Raw genomic sequence first — 17,559 nt, forward strand, 5'->3', positions numbered from 1 at the left:
AATTTTGTTGACTTGCGTATTGTTTAATTAATCCCTATTACTTTAGTCTAATTGGAAGGTCAGCACATGGGCTACTTGGTCAATGATTCGGATTCTTCTTTCTGTGGCCGATCAAGATTCAAAATCCCATGTGATAATTGATACCTAAGTGACATAAAAGAATCTTATAATGCACCATTGCTCTTGCATAAAAAAAAAAATAAAAAAAATAGTTATAATAAATGTTACATCTGTGATATTGTCTTGTACTAATATGGAATCTGTAACTGCTATTTATACTGTGCAAGCAAACATTATTTCGCAAACAATGCTGAAATAGAATCATTACGTTCCATAGCCAAAAAAACCAATGAAAGGCAAAAGAATGAAAAGCCAAGTCAATCAAGCCAATGTCCAAAGTCCATAGGCCACGTAGTAGCAATCTTCTCGGCGCGTCAACCTGCATTGCTTACTGGCTGCTCACTTTGACCTTCATGCCCTCAATCAAAAGCTCTCCTTTTCTGTTCTCATATGCCTATTTTATACTCGAGCTGCGTAGCCACCGAGACTCTGTTTGAATCAATATTAGCCATATTAAGGCAAATCCAATTTCTCCCTGTCCCTTGGAATTAAAGAAAAATGTTGTCTGATGGTGGTGACAGAATGGCACAGCCATCTCATGTGGTCCCAAACGGCAGCGCTTCACAGGACTCCGGCCATGCCCGTCTCCATGAACTTGGCTACAAACAAGAGCTCAAGCGTGACCTCTCGTAATTGTTCCAAATCCCAATTTTTTCTTTGGTTTTGTTTTGAAAGATCTCTTCTTTTTCTATTTTTGAGGATTTTTTGGTTTATGGGTTAGCTCGTTTGGAATTGCAGGCTGCTTTCAAATTTTGCCTTTTCATTTTCAATCATATCGGTGCTTACCGGTGTGACCACTCTTTACAACACTGGACTCAAATACGGTGGTCCAGTTTCTCTTGTTTATGGATGGCTTATAGCTGGTTCTTTCACCATCTTTGTTGGGTTGTCCATGGCTGAGATTTGTTCTTCCTACCCAACTTCTGGGGGTCTATACTATTGGAGTGCCAAGCTTGCTGGCCCAAGATGGGCACCCTTTGCTTCTTGGCTCACTGGCTGGTACCTTCCTCTCCTTTCAGTTATTCCTCATTCCTGATCACTTTTACTAACACTGTTACTCGTTTAGAATTTGATTGCCTAAAAAAGGACTAAAATTTTGGTGTTCTGTTGGGGTTATGGGATCTGGAGTGTCTAGATGAATATGTTGGTTGACTAGTTGAGCTTTATAGCTCCTGTGCATTATAGCTTTCACAGCACGTGTACCATGTTTAAGTAATCTTACGAGTGTGAATATCTTTCATTCTTCGTTTTGCTATGCTACTATGTCCTAGTTATCTGTTCCAGAGCTCTATAAGTCAGATTCTTGTCGAAATAGCTGTATAAGGTCAGATTCTTGATTGATGATGTGTAGTTCTTTAGATTAGGTTGATTTGGTTACTCACTATTTTGGTGGGGATTAACTCTAGGACATGCTCAACATGAATAGCTCTATCTGTAGATGAACTAAATTACGCATCATGACGGCAATAATGATCAATTTACTTTTGAACTGGGATGAATAAGTTTTAATAGAATTTATGTGGAATGCAAGGAGTAGGCTCTGGTGCTTCCGCTTTAGAAATTTTTTTATATAACGTCGAACTATCTTCACAAATATGTTTAAGATGCTCAACTCTTGTTCAATATACCATCTCAATCTGGAATTATTGAAGCCTTCAAATTTTATACTGCTATTGATGCATATGCCATTTTGTCTTGTGATGTTCTCAAACGCATGGGCTAGAATGGTGAAATTGTTACCTTGTTTATTCTGAGCCTAAAACTGAAATGAATATTACTTGCAACTTTAATCACAAGACGTTCCAAGTTGGTCTCTCTGCTATACTATTCTCTGATGACAGTAAATGGTTTTATGTTTTGCAGGTTCAACATAGTTGGTCAGGTAATTGTAAAAACTCTTATGTTGTGAAGTTTAAAATCGTTCAATATCCATTCTGAGGGTTGTTATGGATGTGATATTTCCATTATAAGCTCTAACTGCATTGCTACCTTCCAATTGCAGTGGGCAGTCACAACGAGTGTGGATTTCTCACTTGCACAGCTGATTAACGTGATCGTTCTCCTTAGCTCAGGTGGAAGAAATGGTGATGGTGTTTCGGGAGATAAATATGTAGTCATTGGTATCCATGGAGGAATTTTGTTTCTACATGCTCTCATAAACAGTCTTCCCATCTCGTACTTATCTCTCTTTGGACAGCTAGCTGCTGCATGGAATATTGTAGGTATAACGTAATTTTCAAGCCCTTTTCATTTTCCTAGTTTCTAATTTATTGCTTGAGGAGGCCTATATCTTGGATTTCTTATCGCTATTGGAATACGCAGGTGTCTTTGTCCTTATGATTCTCATTCCCTGTGTTGCAACGGAGAGGGCAAGTGCCAAGTTTGTATTCACTCACTTCAACACTGATAATGGGGAGGGAGTCAACAACAAAGTTTACATTTTTGTTCTGGGACTCTTAATGAGTCAGTATACCATAACTGGCTATGATGCATCTGCCCATATGGTGAGTTGATACCTTCATTACTTTCAACTTAATTCACTTACTTCATAAGATGCAATCTGTAAGGATGAATCCTAAGATCTCAATCAGATGCATCCTGTTTGTGGGAGTGCAAAATTATGGGATTGTCAAATGCTACATAATATTTGTGTGTATGAAGTTGTCTTTTTTGTTTTTGGCTGAGCGAGTTGTATTTGATATTTCAACTTGAGTAATGTCATATTTGCATTAGCAATCTCATATAAACTCTAAGCGTTATCAACTAAAGTAAAGTCATATTTGCATAATAACTATTTTGTCCATATTGTAATGATACGATCACCAAATCAAACACAAGATGTTTGGGACTTAATAACGTTTTTAGCTCTTCTCTTTGTTTGATGGCTTAATGCTTGGTCATATAATTGTAACCAAATCTCCTTCAACTTCTGTTTCTAGACAGAAGAAACCAAGAATGCTGATACAAATGGACCAAAAGGAATAATTAGTTCCATCGTGATATCTATTATCGTTGGATGGGGTTATATCCTCGGGATCACCTTTGCTGTTATTAACATCCCATACCTTTTGGATGAGACTAATGATGCTGGTGGTTATGCCATTGCTGAAATATTTTACCTGGCATTCAAGAGTAGATATGGCAGTGGAGTTGGAGGAATTATATGCCTGGGAGTCGTTGGTGTTGCCATATTCTTCTGTGGTATGAGTTCAGTTACTAGCAACTCCAGGTAAGCAAGCCTATTTATGTCTCATACAACAAGAACCACTAGGGTTGACTTTAATCTCTCAGCTGCTTATAGTGCTTAAGTTTCTTCTCAGGATGGCTTATGCATTCTCTAGAGATGGAGCCATGCCATTTTCATCATTTTGGCATAAAGTGAATAAGCATGAAGTCCCAGCAAACGCAGTTTGGCTTTCAGCCTTGGTATCATTTTGCATGGCACTGACAGTGAGTACATCACTTGTTGCAATAAACTTGTATCTCTGTTTTTCCTGCAACTGCTAAGCATATGTTTATTTCGTCATTGCAGTCTCTTGGAAGCCTTGTGGCATTTAATGCCATGGTATCTATAGCAACCATTGGACTGTACATTGCTTATGCCCTACCCATCTTCTTGAGGGTGACCTTGGCACGCAAATCCTTTGTCGCAGGACCTTTCAACTTGGGACGCTACGGGGTCCTTATTGGTTGGATTTCAGTGCTTTGGGTAGCAACCATCACGGTCCTCTTTTCGTTGCCTGTTGCCTATCCAATTACCATTGAGACACTCAACTATACTCCTGTTGCAGTTGGGGGTTTGTTACTTATTACAGTTTTAGCTTGGATCTTGCGTGCTCGGCACTGGTTTAAAGGTCCTACAACCAACATAAATGAAAATGAACTTGTGTGAATTCAGTGATTTTTATTTCTTCCAATCATCTATAGAAAAAGAGTATTTTTTTAAGCAAGGCATCTGCTGCAATTTACTTCTTTTTTAATTATATTAAAAGCTGATTACTTAATTTGTACAATTTACCCAATGTATGATAATACTCCAGATTATACCAATGGAGTCTCGTCTCACAGCATTCACAGAGATCTGGGGGAGATGGCATGCTACACGGTATGCATTGACCTCCACAGCTAATAAAACACTGAATCTGCTCGTTTATCTGAGAATGGAGTATTTCATATGCTCGTTTCAACGAGGCTTTATTGGTTTATATGGTGTGTGTACGCGGCAAATTTTTCGTTTGATACAAACTAACTTTTAACCAACATAAAATTTGGAAAGCACGAAATCTCATATAAAAGGAAATTATCAGTTAAAGCTACTCTACTTTAACCTGCAGTATCTGTGAACTACCAACGTTAATTATGCCTTGCTTGAATGGAAAAAGGGGATGCACTTAATTTTTGAAGTCTGAATCAGGAACAACATTGTTCTGGTTGAATGCACCCAAAATCTATTTTTCTATAAATTAGTAAACTGAGTAATCAGCTTACAACTTAAGAGGAAACATATGCTTCGAGTTCATTGTTACTGAATTTTATTTGGAGAGACCTATTGACATGAAACTTCATCTGCATTCGAACTCATAAGCTAATTGCGGATCGGTGCTGCTTTCAGAGGAAGTTTTTCTTAACCATTCACAGCAACCATCCACATGACCTGCATCTGGAGCTCATAAACTATAGAGGGTCTGTGCTATTTTCAAGTAAAGTTTCCCTTAGCCATTCACAGTAACGATCAGCATCACCTGCATTTGGTACACTGCCAACACAGCTGGCCTCCTGTGGGTCTTCTTCAAGCAGTTTCAACAGCTCATCATACTCTGAAAAGGGTTGGTTCTTGTTTGGTGAACTAGCCTCTCCAGCTGTAGTATCCAGCTTCTGGCTGCCATCATTGAAGTCTGCCGGAAATTTGTTTGGATTGGTTGCATTGCCTGAAGCTATCTGTTCTGGCACAAGCTCAAGTACTTCAGTTGTTAATCTTGCACCTTCTGTTGAAAACTGGTTCTGATTTGGGGAATCGAAGGGACCGGTCAAAGACGAAGTATAGTATTGCTCTTGATTCATGACAGAAGGCTCATCTGGAACCTGAAATGTGTTTCCTGATATGTAGGGAGAAGCAGCAGCCTCTGGAGTTATGTAGTTCATACTTGGAAAGTGGCTTTCACTTGTTCTAAACCTGTTCTCTTCTATTCCAAGAGGTTGTTGGTTCATGATTTCATTCATGCCAGCACCGTATCCAAAACTGTCTGTTTCCCTTAATTGGTTCAAATGTTGAAACTGTCCTTGAGTTCTTAAATAAAACTCACTGGGGTTGTTGGTATGATGATTTGTGTAGTGAGACAAGATTGTATGTCCCGAATATAGATTCTGCCTTCTGCAGTCATGATTGTTGAAACCAGCTACAGGGATAGGAGATGTGATCAAAGAATTTGGAGCATCTAATTGTGCTGTATTACCTCGGACTCCAAAACTTGATGTCCTTTGATCATATTGGCATACCATAGAACTTTGCTTTGCTGGTGGGAATTCATTTCTGTTGATGCAATTGGATAATCTACTTAATGAAGAAGGTAAGCTAGTTGTGTCTGTCCCACGAATTCTCTGAACTTGGTTTTTATATTTCTGGAAGGAAAGAATATAAATCCTTTTTAAAACGGTTAACAAGATTAAGGATATTGGTAATAATGCATGCAAGTTCTCAACTTGGAAAAAGAAATGAAGCAGAAAGGAAAACCGTATAGAATGGATATCATGCTGTATGAATTTTAATGGGCAGTAGAAGACAATGACAAAAAAGGTTAGAATTGAATGAAAATATGCATAGTATCATATAGCATAAACAATAATGCATGCTTTTTGCCATACGAATTTGAAGATTCAAACAAACTAGGAAGAGAGAAAAAGGCAGATAAAAAAGAAGCATCTAGCACAACGAAGTCGGTTATCTTTGCTTTAATATGATTCAACAAATGCATAAAGAATCAATCACTAGTTAATTGATGGGAAATGACTTCTTGGTTCTTGAGATATAAGTAGATGAGAAACCTGCAGATGGCTTGCAACCTGGCGCACTGTTATATTTGGCACATTCATCAATTTTAGAATTGCTTTTGGACGAGATTCTGGATCCAAAAAGCAAACATTAAAAATGACAACAACTTGGTACTTTTTCAGGGTGAAGCATACTGCTGCACCACAAAGCACATAAAAAATTTAGATTGTTTGCTGAGAAAGAAGACTTACTTAGATCTCCTAAGGCACTTAGAGCTGCTGTAAACTTGAGATGCAGTTCCGGAGTCCAAACAGCACGAGGCTTTTTATCGCCGGTGGTGCCATTGCTATCCCAATTCACTTCTTCTTGCTCTTCTTTATCATCAATTGGTCGCTTTATCCCAGAAGCTCCTTGGGCTTTGAATGTCAACGTGCAAGTGTTTTGTTTGTCAATGTCCAAAGCATGTCCAGTGGCAAGGCTACACTCACCACCAGTCCCATTGCTTTTAACACCTCCAAGGGGAGGCCTAAGCATATCACCCGCCTCATTTATCTTAATCCCTTGACAGTCCTTTCCACTGTTCATTTTCGTTCCACGATTTGGTTTATGTTTGTACTTCATTGGGATTCTAATCTTCCGGTACACATGTTGCCACACACTTTTCAGATCCTCCAGAGAAATTGGTTTCTCGAGGAAAAAACAGGCTCCTTCAGCTAGGGCCTTCTTGGCTACATTAACATTCATTTCGGAGGACATGACTGCATGGAAATTCAAGTTATCAAGCAGCTACTACACAAGAAGAAATTTCTGTAAGCCAAATATTCCAAATAGAAAACTTAAGATAAATTCAAAGCTTACATATGACAGGGATCTCCTTCTTGTGCAGTACACGCAGAAAAGAAAGACTGTCCATATCTGGCATGTTAATGTTAGCCATTACAAGCTTATAGTCATCCTTTTGTTCCGTAATCATGGACAAAGCAACAGATGCCATCTCGGTTGTGGTCACTGGAAGAAAAACACGAGACAAAGTTGAATTCCATTCAACATGAAGATTAACCAAGTTGCAAAGAACAAGCATCAAGAACAAATCACTTTGAAACTGTGAATTTATATCAAAAAGTATATATCCTCTCTATCCAATATGTTTTGATTGTCCTTTCCAACCATTTCTATATCAGTTTTCTTTCATGAATTGCCTCAAGATTTATGTTCACAAAACAAAATGTTTAAACTTTTGATCCAATATCAGTTATTTACCTATCGGATACAAAAAAGTGTTTGTATGTGTTTATGCACACAGCCACGCAAATTAGATGAAAATTGTCAAGGAAGCACATTTTGATATCATAACTCTTAATATTGTGCTATAGACATAATGCCACGTTTGATGTCTAGGATTAAATTGGATTGAATAACTCACAAGATTCAAGGTATGTTGAAGTAAGAAATGAAGATAGAGTGGAATGATTTTTCATTTTGTAGGGATTAGAAGGGATACATATTGATATCATATCATTTTGTGGGGATTGGAAGGGACATAACTAATCCATCTTCTACCTTCACCTTGAACAAAATTTGAAGATTGGCCTTGATTTCTTCCATCAACAAATCTAGTGAGTTATCTAATCAAATCTAATCTTAGACACCAAATGTGACCTATATGTATACATAAAATACAGGAATATTTATGTAAGCATGCCAATCTTATTTGAAAGATAAACAGACCACCATATATTTGTGCATGAAATTCAGATTATGGAATGAACAAATTTTAAATCAAATTATGCAGAGACACAAGAAATGTTCAAAATTATGGCATGAACAAATTTCTTCATGTATATTATTACCCTTGAATGAGTATTGTTCAAGCGTTGATGCTATGCACATGAGGGACAATGTGTCATGATCTACCAGAAGGATTTGGAGGTCATGTGCAAAGCTAGGGAGACCATTAGTCTCTGTACGACTCATGTGTTCCATTGCCACCAGAAGACTTAGGACAAGATATTTGAGTGCAACAGAGAAAACAGGGGACCCCGAAGCTTGAATCTGAAAAAATGAATTAGATTCAGAAGCTTAGTGAGAGAGAGAGAGAGAGAGAGAGAGAGAGAGAGAGAGATTGTGAAACGAGGCTTAAGCACAAACAAAGACGAAATGTTTTTGTTGAGGAGTTCTCTTATTTATATGGCACTCAATATCAGTCAACACTGTGTGACTGACCAATTAACATGTTGTTGAAACTTGAAACTATGAAGAAGAAAAAAAAAGACACAGAAATCTGCCAAATCTTAGTAAATCTTAGAAATTTGCCATAATATAACTCACATGTGAACTAGGCTGCTGTGTGTGAACTAGAAAATTATTTTCATATCTGTTTCAAGGTTCAAGAAATGACAGATTCATGTTCTGCATAATTATAAAGGAAATGTACCATAAAAAAGTTATGAACATTTTCCTTAATTCCACATTCAGCAGTTTTGACCATTGAGCTTTTTAGGTAATTCAATTCAATGTCCTTTGACATGCATTCTTATGAATTGAAAAAGGACAAAAGCAGTGAAGAAATTCAATTTTCTTCTGAGGTTCATGATAGTTTCTGTTGCATATACTTTTCTGCAAAAGCTATTTTCCACAACTGATACAAGTAATTTGTTTATGAGCTCAAAATATAGAATTCAATGAGCCACGAGAGAAATGTAGGGAATTTTTTTTCAGAAAGAGGCGGTTTACATGGAATGCCTTTTCTTGACATATGTCTAGAAATGCCTTTTCTTAAAAAGGATAATATTTGCTCCAAGAAATAGCGAGTCAAATAGTTAGTTATTTGGGATTTAATGCGGTTTATTGAACTTAATTTGCTACACACTCCCTTAGAATTGACTGGTTTTATTTTGAAAATGGATGATCTCTACATTTCATGCTGCAATGCAGCTGAAGCTCATTAGGGCAGTTTTTCCATGACTCAATACTCAATGAATAAATAACGAAAATAACTTGAAGAGGGGTGTGGTCTTTTACTAAGCATTGAGCAATTAGTTTAAATATGATTCATAGTGAACAACTCGTTTCCTAGAGCTAAATTGGCTATTATATTATCAAAACTAGCATCTTTGCCCTTTCTGTCCGCCCTAAGGCGCGAAAAGATGTTTTAGTTAAGTGCATTTAACGGATTTTCAAAAACTTAACCACCAGTGCGTTTTACTTTACATATACATTAGCATCTTGACCCGCATTTACGCGCGTACCATTAAACTCTTATAAATACATATTATATAAATAATGATTATATAATAGCTATGATTACATATATATTTTTTACATATTTACCAACTTTTATATATATATAAACTCCTCTCTTTTTTCTTTCTTTCTGATTATATATTATTTTTCCCAAATTTTTTATCTTTGTTTTAATGTGCACACTATGTTGGATTAGTAGGTGAGGCACAAAACCTCAGCACATAGATGAAGCCCAATTTTGGAGTTGGGTTAGGGCCGAACCCGATCTGTGTTTGATTGGCGGGACACTAGAAAAGAAAACTTAAATTGAAAAGACGCAGAGACTGATGTTATTTTTCGGTCGAAAATAGATATACTTGAGTAGGCATGAAAAGCAGAACAAGGTCACTGGAGCCCAACAAAAGATAGGGACCAAAAGCAGCCTGAGCCGCAAGATACAAAAGAAAGAGCAAACGAAGTTGGAAAGGTGGTAGGGATACATTAACAAAATCATCTTAATTTTTACGGGTTGATGATGGTGAGGCTTACTCATTACTCGTTAGGGTTTTTTTTTATATAAATTTTTTTTTTTTAAATTTTACTTCAATTTTATCATACCATTAGTGCAGTTATATCTGACTGTGATTTCTGATTTGCAGGAGGAATTTTCCGAAGAGCTTGAACCCTTATTCGATTACAGACGTGTTCAGCCTCTCAATGTCGTTTACCTTGATGGTGAGCTCTTTTGGACTCTGTTTGGTTGATTCACTTGAGAGGAGCAGAAAATTTTGAACCTTTTTCATCAAATAAGGCATTGAAATTTTAATCTTTTAGGGGTTTATACAGATATAATTTTGGGGAGTTCAGAATTTGAAGTTTTCAATATCCTTGCCTTTTTTTTTTTTTTTCCTTAATGTTTCTGGCAGACGATGATTTTGATGCTCCCTCAGCTTCTCCTCCAAAAAGGAGGAAGATTTCCGATTCTGCGGTAACAAATTTATATCCATATTATTTTACATTCATATGTACTGGGTTTGTTGTTTAAATTCCATATGATAAGAGGAATTGTTATAAATTGCAGTCCCCATATTTTAAGAATATTTTCCCATTGGTGTTTTGGATTATGTTGGAATTAGGTTGAAAAGGTTGATGACACTGTGAAGGCAGTAAATGTTATTGATTGTGGTGATAAGGAAGAGGAGGATTGGTTACCTCCTCCGCCCAAGGTTTCCCTTGACGCAAGGCTGCGGGGTGAGGATTCAACGTTAAGGGAGTTGAGGTATTTGAATTTTGGGTTTTTGTGTGTGTGTGTGTGTGTGTGTGTGTGTGTGTGTGTGTGTGTATGTGTGTGTGGATATTGATTATTATTATCTTCTTAAACTTAGATTATCCTTGCCCCAAGAAGAAATTTGTGACACATTAGTGTCTAGTGTATATCTTTCCCGTTGTTCTTTAGATTCTAGTGGGTAAGTAATTGTGGTCCATGCATGTAGGTTAAAAAAGCAAGAGCTGGCATCACTTGCTCAATCAGCTGAAAACGTGATGCGAGCTGTAGAGGAATCTGTGAAAAAAGAACTTAGTGATTCATTAGAGGCTGTTGCTGAAAAACCCTCAAAGCCCCGTTGTGAAAGAAACAAAATTGTTTTATCTATTCAAGACAAAGATGGAGCTAAGCAATTTCGTATTTATGTGGTATGTTGTGCAGAAGTATTAACCTTTATAATATGTTTGTCTTGTAATTTTCTATTCTGAGTGGGAGTTCAGCAATATGGTATGCTGGTTCCCCTAATGAAAGGTAGGAGTTATGAGAGGCTGTTCATATATAAATCTAATCAAGGGGTTCAGCAATGGACATGTTTTCAACACGTGACTGCTAAATTTTTTATTTTTCACAATTTATCAATGTTCATATCTAAACCTAAAATTCATGAAAAACTGTTACAAAGCATAGGTTTTCTCAAAACAGAACTTCCTTGTGCCTGTTTTGGTACATTTTCTGCATATTTTCCTTCTCATCTTGTGGATCACTTTATATTTCATGTTGTGATTAATCAAGTTGAATACATGGTACATTTTACCTTCCTCTGTCTGACTATGACTATTAAAAAGATAAGTTGGGAGATTTCTTATGTAGATATCCCTTCCTAGTTCCTTTCTGCCTCACTTTTTTTACATGTTACTTTGTTCCATATTCTTTCGCCTAATCTTTGATGTATATGCAAGCTATTTGATATTAGACATTGCAATTATAAATTATGTTTCTTCTACTTTAATAGGACGACAAGTTTGAGCGGATCTTCAAAATGTATGCAGATAAAGCTAAGCTTGACCTTAAGAGTTTGGTGTTTTGTTTTGATGGGGACAAAATAGGTCCAGCTGCTACACCTGATGCCCTTGGCATGGAGGACAATGACATCATTGAAGTGCATGTTACCTCGAGCTGACATGGTATGGTCATTTCACAATCAACCTCCCACTTGTCTGCTTTGTTAAATTATGGTTTTAGAGCATATCCTTATACTCATCCTATTTTGGTTCCTATTTAAGTTTTATGTATAAAATTATAAATACATCATTCCTACAAAAAAAGAAAGTTTGAACACGTCCTTTGGTGATTGACTGATAGTTATGTTGAGATTAGTTAAATAGAAGGCTGGGTTGTGCTTAAATTTGGAAGGGGGACAAGGTTTGGGGTGGTTAAGAGCAAGAACCTGTTTTTCAAGCTTCAGAACTGGCAGAATGATAACTTGTTCCCACATTAAAATCTTTGTGTGCCAGGAAAGTCTCTTTTCCGATTTAGATAGCCAACCTTCTAGTTTTATGTATAAAATTATAAATACATCATTCCTACAAAAAAAGAAAGTTCGAACACGTCCTTTGGTGATTGACTGATAGTTATGTTGAGATTAGTTAAATAGAAGGCTGGGTTGTGCTTAAATTTGGAAGGGGGACATGGTTTGGGGTGGTTAAGGGCAAGAACCTGTTTTTCAAGCTTCAGAACTGGCAGAATGATAACTTGTTCCCACATTAAAATCTTTGTGTGCCAGGAAAGTCTCTTTTCCGATTTAGATAGCCAACCTTCTAGTTTGAAGATGCTCATCGTCTCCAGAATGGAATTATGAAGATTTGCTCTCCATTAATCTTATACCTAGGTGGTTAAGGTGGTATTTTTGTTGTTGATAATATTATTAAGACAACGGTTGGGTAGTTCGATAGGCATACTAAAAGCTGTAGTCCCTCAAATAATTCATTCAAAAGGGGGAATAATTGTCATATCATGTAACCATCCCTGCTGCTTATGCTTATTCTTCGATGAGAATGTTTGCAAGCACACTTGTTATATATTCAGTGGCGTGGATTTAGAAAGCAGAAGCTGAATGCTGTTTGTGGCATAGAAAAGAAGTTGACAGATTCTAGCAGAGTTGAATTTTTAGTTTTCGGGAAGGAAAACCCTGTCTAGATTCACCTCCATTTTACTTGCTTTGTTACTGCTGCTGATTATAAATTTTTGTTGTAGATGTTTATTTGTTATCTTTGCACAACGTTATGAATACTTTTCAGTCTGAGTTTTTGGCATACAATATTTTATGTTTTTGTTGCTCAATTCCTTTTAAATTCTTATTGCTTCTTCTTTGAATTCAGGTTTTTCTTCAACCAAGGCACTAAAACCACCAACTTGACGACTCTATTGTGGGGACAAGAAGCACCTTGATGGTTGATCTTTTCGTATAATTTTGTAGTTTGTGCAGTACCTGCTCTCTAACTGTATAGTGTTATTTTGAAATTATTTAGGAACAAGTGCAAGTTTAAAAGTACATGGCTTGGAGAAAGGAAACACTCCTCGCTTGTTTTGTGGACGTGAACAGTGGACCTAATTGAATTTGAGTGTGCCTAAAACTTGTTTTCATTAAGCAGTACATTGGCTTCTTTACTGGAATTTGTGAACTTATGCGTAAAATTTTGTTTTCAGATAGCTTTCCATACTGCAGTGCTTCATATGTTATCCTACATTTGGGTGAAAAGAACCAGAATCTAGCTGCCAGCAATCTAATTGGAAAGATTTTGCGAACAATATATAAGCCCTTAGTGTTCGTGTAGGTGGCTCGATACAACTCATAATGTGTAAGTTCTACATTAAAAAATATAGATAATGTCTTTTAAGTTAAAATTCCGTATCTAGAGATTCATTGGGTTTAACCCAACTTAAGAATTAGACTTAGGTGGTTAAGATGGGGACAATATTGGTGTTAAATTCCTGGAGCGGGCTAGTTGAGCAAATTCAAAGGCTCATAATTCAGAGCAAGATTTTGAGAACAATTTATGCCTTTGGCACTTTTCTGTAGATACAAAAGAACAAAACTACTTTAGATAACAGAACGAACAGCCATTGGCGGAAGCAGGCGAGATTTTGGATCACATGGATCATACATTTCACGTGCACTCAGAGTCACTCGGTCTCTTCTCTTCGTCTCTCAGTCAAGAGGGCAATTGGATAACGTGGATGATGATCCCGTTGTCCAGGAGAGTCACGTATTCAAATCCACGCTGGAAAGTTTCCTCTCATAAATGTACACGTCAAACCCATAAAGTGTTAAAAGGATAAAAGCAAGAAAGAACATGACCAAACAAACACCAAAACAGCTCAGAGCTCAGTCCGCCTCTGAGCTTTTTAATTCCCGGGACAATGGAGAGAGGTATTTTTTTTCCTTCCATTTGCTTGTTAAGTTTCTTAGTTTTATCTCTGAAATTATAATTGGTTAAATCCATCAGGTTCTTTTCAGTTGCGATCGCGTCTGTTTCTTCTTTCGATTACTTGTAATCTTAAAAGTTCCGTTTTTTTTTTTCTGTCTCGAATGTTTCATATGCTTCAAACTTGTAACCGGACACAACTCAACTTGCATTCTTAGCTTGAAATTTCAGAGCTTGGCATGTCTAATTTGCGTTGGCAAGTTTGATATGGGAATTTTCCCACACCTCTACCGTCCGCATCTGATCCAACAACTGAGAAATATGATTCTATTAAGATCCCAATAGAAAATCTCATATGTTTGTGAATGATGGTAAATATTAGTGTTGGGGTTAGTTAGCCTTTTCATGTTTGACTCCACTCAATACTTTGCTTGTTATGCTGAAATATTGTTTAGATCGTGGAAACTGTGGCAGATCAACTAGGACTATAATTTTTTCTTTTACTTCCCAACTGAAAAAAGATGGTATCTTTCTTCATAAAAATAAAAAAGATGGTATCTTTACTGTTGATTATATCTGACAGCAAGAGGGCTCAGCGGAATGGGGGTTTCAAAGTTTTGGAGGCCGTAGTTTTTGTGAAGTAAAGAAAATGAAGAAATTATGTGAGTTTTGCTCGGTACTAAGGCCAGTTGTGTACTGTAAAGCTGATGCAGCACATCTTTGCCTTTCCTGCGATGCAAAGGTCCACTCAGCAAACACTCTTTTTAACCGACATCTGCGTACTATCTTATGCAATTCATGCAAATACCGCTCCGCTTATGTTCAGTGTTTGGATCACAAGATGTTTATGTGTCGTGTCTGTGACATTACCCTGCATATTGCTTCCCAGCATCAGAAAAGGGCAATTAGCAGTTACACAGGTTGCCCATCTGCTAAGGACTTTGCAGCATTTTGGGGTTTTGAATTGAACGAGCTAGACAGTAGTGCACATCTGGATGGAATTCTCTCCACTTCTTGTGGCTCTTCCTGTGACTCAACTGCAGTAAACTTAGATAGTTGTGAACAGTCTTGCTCTCAAGTTGAAGGCTTTCCAGCAGCAAATTCTCCCACCCTGGCTCCAGGTGTAGATTCTGAAGTGGGTTCAAGCAGTCAACAATACAAGGTAGATAGACAGGAACTATATGTATGTTCTCTTTAATCTTTAATTTCAGCTAACAATGTAATTGGTACTGTTGAAATACCTCATGAAACTGCAATGAAGGTAAATCCTTGATATGGGACAAGGTTTTAGTTTTCAAGAGTTTGATATCTAGTTCATGATATCCATGCTTTAAAAAACTTGAGTATCATAGATGGAGTTTCTCTTAATAATGAACATCCACCATTATGAATGAGATGCAGTCTCCTGTGACTAGTTTGGGGCATTCACAATAATTTTCAACATTAAACTGTATCTAGTGCTTGAGTAAATATACCCATTGAAGTCTGCACCATGTCTTCTCAATTGGCATCTTCTTTCTTGCATATATCTCATGAAGGTCAAGAGCATAAAAGCACTTGTTTTATTCTGCACCAGATTCTTGACTTAAAAAGGCTTCAGCTCACTGAAGGGAGCAGCCCTTCGCTTCTGATACGTGGCAAAGAACAAAGTGACTTATCTTCTTCAGTACATCACACATCAGGGAGGTTCGATAATAATCTTGATCAGAGTTTACAACATTCCGAGATTACTAGATTTAGGCAAAGGGGCAGTCTACTTCAGGATCTGAAAGTTGATAATTCGCCATTTCCATTTTCTCAACTGGAGCACGTGCCACCATCTTCAACTGCTGGACTTCCATTGGATACAGAATCGTTTTGGCAGTGCAGAAGTCCGGTTGAAAGTTGTCAGGTTTGATCAATACCGATGCAAGTCATTTATTTGGACTATTATGTAGTAATAAATCACTTCTTGCTTGTTTGAACACTGATCTCTTACTGTTTATAAGTGCCTTGAGAGAAAGGAGGAGTTCTAATTATGTTCACCTTATGCAGGTAAAAGTTGATACTCTGTTTCTCAATGAACCGTATGGATTGTGTTAATCATTTGTTGCCAACTTGCCATCACTTCATCATTAATTGAACAGAAACTCTGACAGGAAAATATCTATGTGAAATAAATTCTGGTTAAGCAATGCTGACTCCATGAAATTCCATTACAGTAAACTGCAGGGTTGATGTTTAGATTTCCTATTATAAATTTCTTGATGCTAGGCTGATGGTCCTGCTTACATTACATGCTGTCTTCAAATGCATCACTTATATTAGATCCTACTCAATGCTGTGGCTACCTTATCATGGAAAATATCTATCAGTATAACCATCTGATCGTGATTTTATTTTGCAGCTGTGGGCTCAAAATATGCAAGACATTGGGGTTTGTGAAGAACTTGTTTGTCATGATGATTTTAATATGCCTGATGTTGATATGACATTCCAAAACTTCGAAGAACTATTTGGAAGTGATCAAGATCCAACCAGAGCACTGCTTGATGATAAAGATGTACCATACTCCTCAGTGTTGAAGTATATATCCCTTGACAAATCAGATAATGGCCATGCAAGAGCAAGGATGGTGTGAATTTTGGCTTCCCTTCTCTTCTTTTATTAAAATTGTCCAATTACCATAGTATAGTCACCAAGGTTCCTTTGATTAGAACATGTGCTAAATATATACCCTCCCAAAAAAAATGGTTTCTGACAGGAGCATGATGCGTCAGAGGTTTCGTCTATTTTCTTTAACAAAGTTCAAAACCTTGAAGGAAGCATGGATTATTGCCCATGTCCTATTCAACCATCTTCTTCAACTTTGTCATTCTGTATGTCAAGGTTCAATGCCGAAAGCAGCGGTACCGATTGTCATGAAAGCCGGCTTTCACCCTATATTGCCACAGGGGAGACTTCAAGAAATTCACCTCATGACCAAGAGGGTGGGCGCTTTGAAACCAGAGCAAATGCCATGACGAGGTACAAAGAGAAGAAGCATTCCCGACTGTAAGTATTAGGGATTCTTTGCTCTAAGCTCTTCCAGTTTGTTTAAGTGTTGCTACATCTCTTATATAGAGAGAACATGCAATTTTTTGTTTTCAGGCTTGTGAGAAAAAATCGATATCCATTTAGGAAAGGTAGAGCTGATAACGTAAGCGGGAAAAAGGAAGAGTTGTGAAGAGGAGAGAAGACTATGACTCTGACACTGTAAATGTGACAAGAACTTATTGAACTCTTGCATGCATGTTGGTCTTGTACATACACCATGGTACCAATGAGATTCTTGGGTTGGGTCCAATGGTGGGACGGACGAAGTGTTTCGACCATGAGCCCAAATTAAAAGAAAATGCAAATTGAGTAACCGCTGAAAGCCATTTTTTGTTTCTCACATAAGTAGACATGATTTCCAACATAATGCTGGAAAAGAAAGAAGCTATCACGTACCCAAGACCTCAAAGATGTTTAATGTTTACAAAGTGGATAGAAACGCAGCGAAATTTTGGGCCATTCGG

At 37.3% G+C, this 17,559-nt stretch overlaps 4 protein-coding genes across 5 annotated transcripts; 3 read left to right on the top strand and 1 right to left on the bottom strand.

The window, feature by feature from the left end:
• Positions 1 to 361: 361 nt before the first annotated feature.
• Positions 362 to 4,070, top strand: LOC117616385 (amino-acid permease BAT1 homolog). The gene is made up of 8 exons (XM_034345691.1): positions 362 to 749; positions 859 to 1,119; positions 1,984 to 2,002; positions 2,123 to 2,342; positions 2,443 to 2,624; positions 3,060 to 3,349; positions 3,441 to 3,570; positions 3,653 to 4,070. The coding sequence occupies exons 1-8, from the start codon at positions 619 to 621 to the stop codon at positions 4,010 to 4,012; spliced, it is 1,593 nt and encodes a 530-aa protein (XP_034201582.1). The 5' UTR covers positions 362 to 618; the 3' UTR covers positions 4,013 to 4,070.
• A 724-nt stretch (positions 4,071 to 4,794) lies between these two features.
• Positions 4,795 to 7,103, bottom strand: LOC117617525 (two-component response regulator ORR24-like). The gene is made up of 4 exons (XM_034346936.1): positions 6,968 to 7,103; positions 6,361 to 6,867; positions 6,163 to 6,239; positions 4,795 to 5,739 (listed from the first exon to the last, which is right to left on the bottom strand). The coding sequence occupies exons 1-4, from the start codon at positions 7,101 to 7,103 to the stop codon at positions 4,795 to 4,797; spliced, it is 1,665 nt and encodes a 554-aa protein (XP_034202827.1).
• Positions 7,104 to 9,596: 2,493 nt separating this feature from the next.
• Positions 9,597 to 13,289, top strand: LOC117625222. 2 transcript variants are annotated; one of them, XM_034356837.1, is made up of 7 exons: positions 9,597 to 9,869; positions 9,991 to 10,066; positions 10,258 to 10,319; positions 10,468 to 10,610; positions 10,825 to 11,023; positions 11,702 to 11,779; positions 12,974 to 13,289. In XM_034356837.1, the coding sequence occupies exons 1-7, from the start codon at positions 9,864 to 9,866 to the stop codon at positions 12,995 to 12,997; spliced, it is 588 nt and encodes a 195-aa protein (XP_034212728.1). In that variant the 5' UTR covers positions 9,597 to 9,863; the 3' UTR covers positions 12,998 to 13,289. The 2 variants fall into 2 exon arrangements, with proteins under 2 accessions (XP_034212728.1, XP_034212721.1); XM_034356830.1 differs by having other exon boundaries at positions 9,611 to 9,869; positions 11,608 to 11,779.
• A 489-nt stretch (positions 13,290 to 13,778) lies between these two features.
• On the top strand, positions 13,779 to 17,408 carry LOC117625237 (putative zinc finger protein At1g68190). Its single transcript, XM_034356845.1, has 6 exons — positions 13,779 to 14,025; positions 14,604 to 15,182; positions 15,597 to 15,911; positions 16,407 to 16,634; positions 16,764 to 17,053; positions 17,150 to 17,408. The coding sequence occupies exons 2-6, from the start codon at positions 14,670 to 14,672 to the stop codon at positions 17,223 to 17,225; spliced, it is 1,422 nt and encodes a 473-aa protein (XP_034212736.1). The 5' UTR covers positions 13,779 to 14,025; positions 14,604 to 14,669; the 3' UTR covers positions 17,226 to 17,408.
• The last annotated feature ends 151 nt before the right edge of the window (positions 17,409 to 17,559 follow it).

Source organism: Prunus dulcis, chromosome 1 (assembly GCF_902201215.1).
Source record: "Prunus dulcis chromosome 1, ALMONDv2, whole genome shotgun sequence".
Classification (NCBI taxonomy): Eukaryota; Viridiplantae; Streptophyta; class Magnoliopsida; order Rosales; family Rosaceae; genus Prunus; species Prunus dulcis.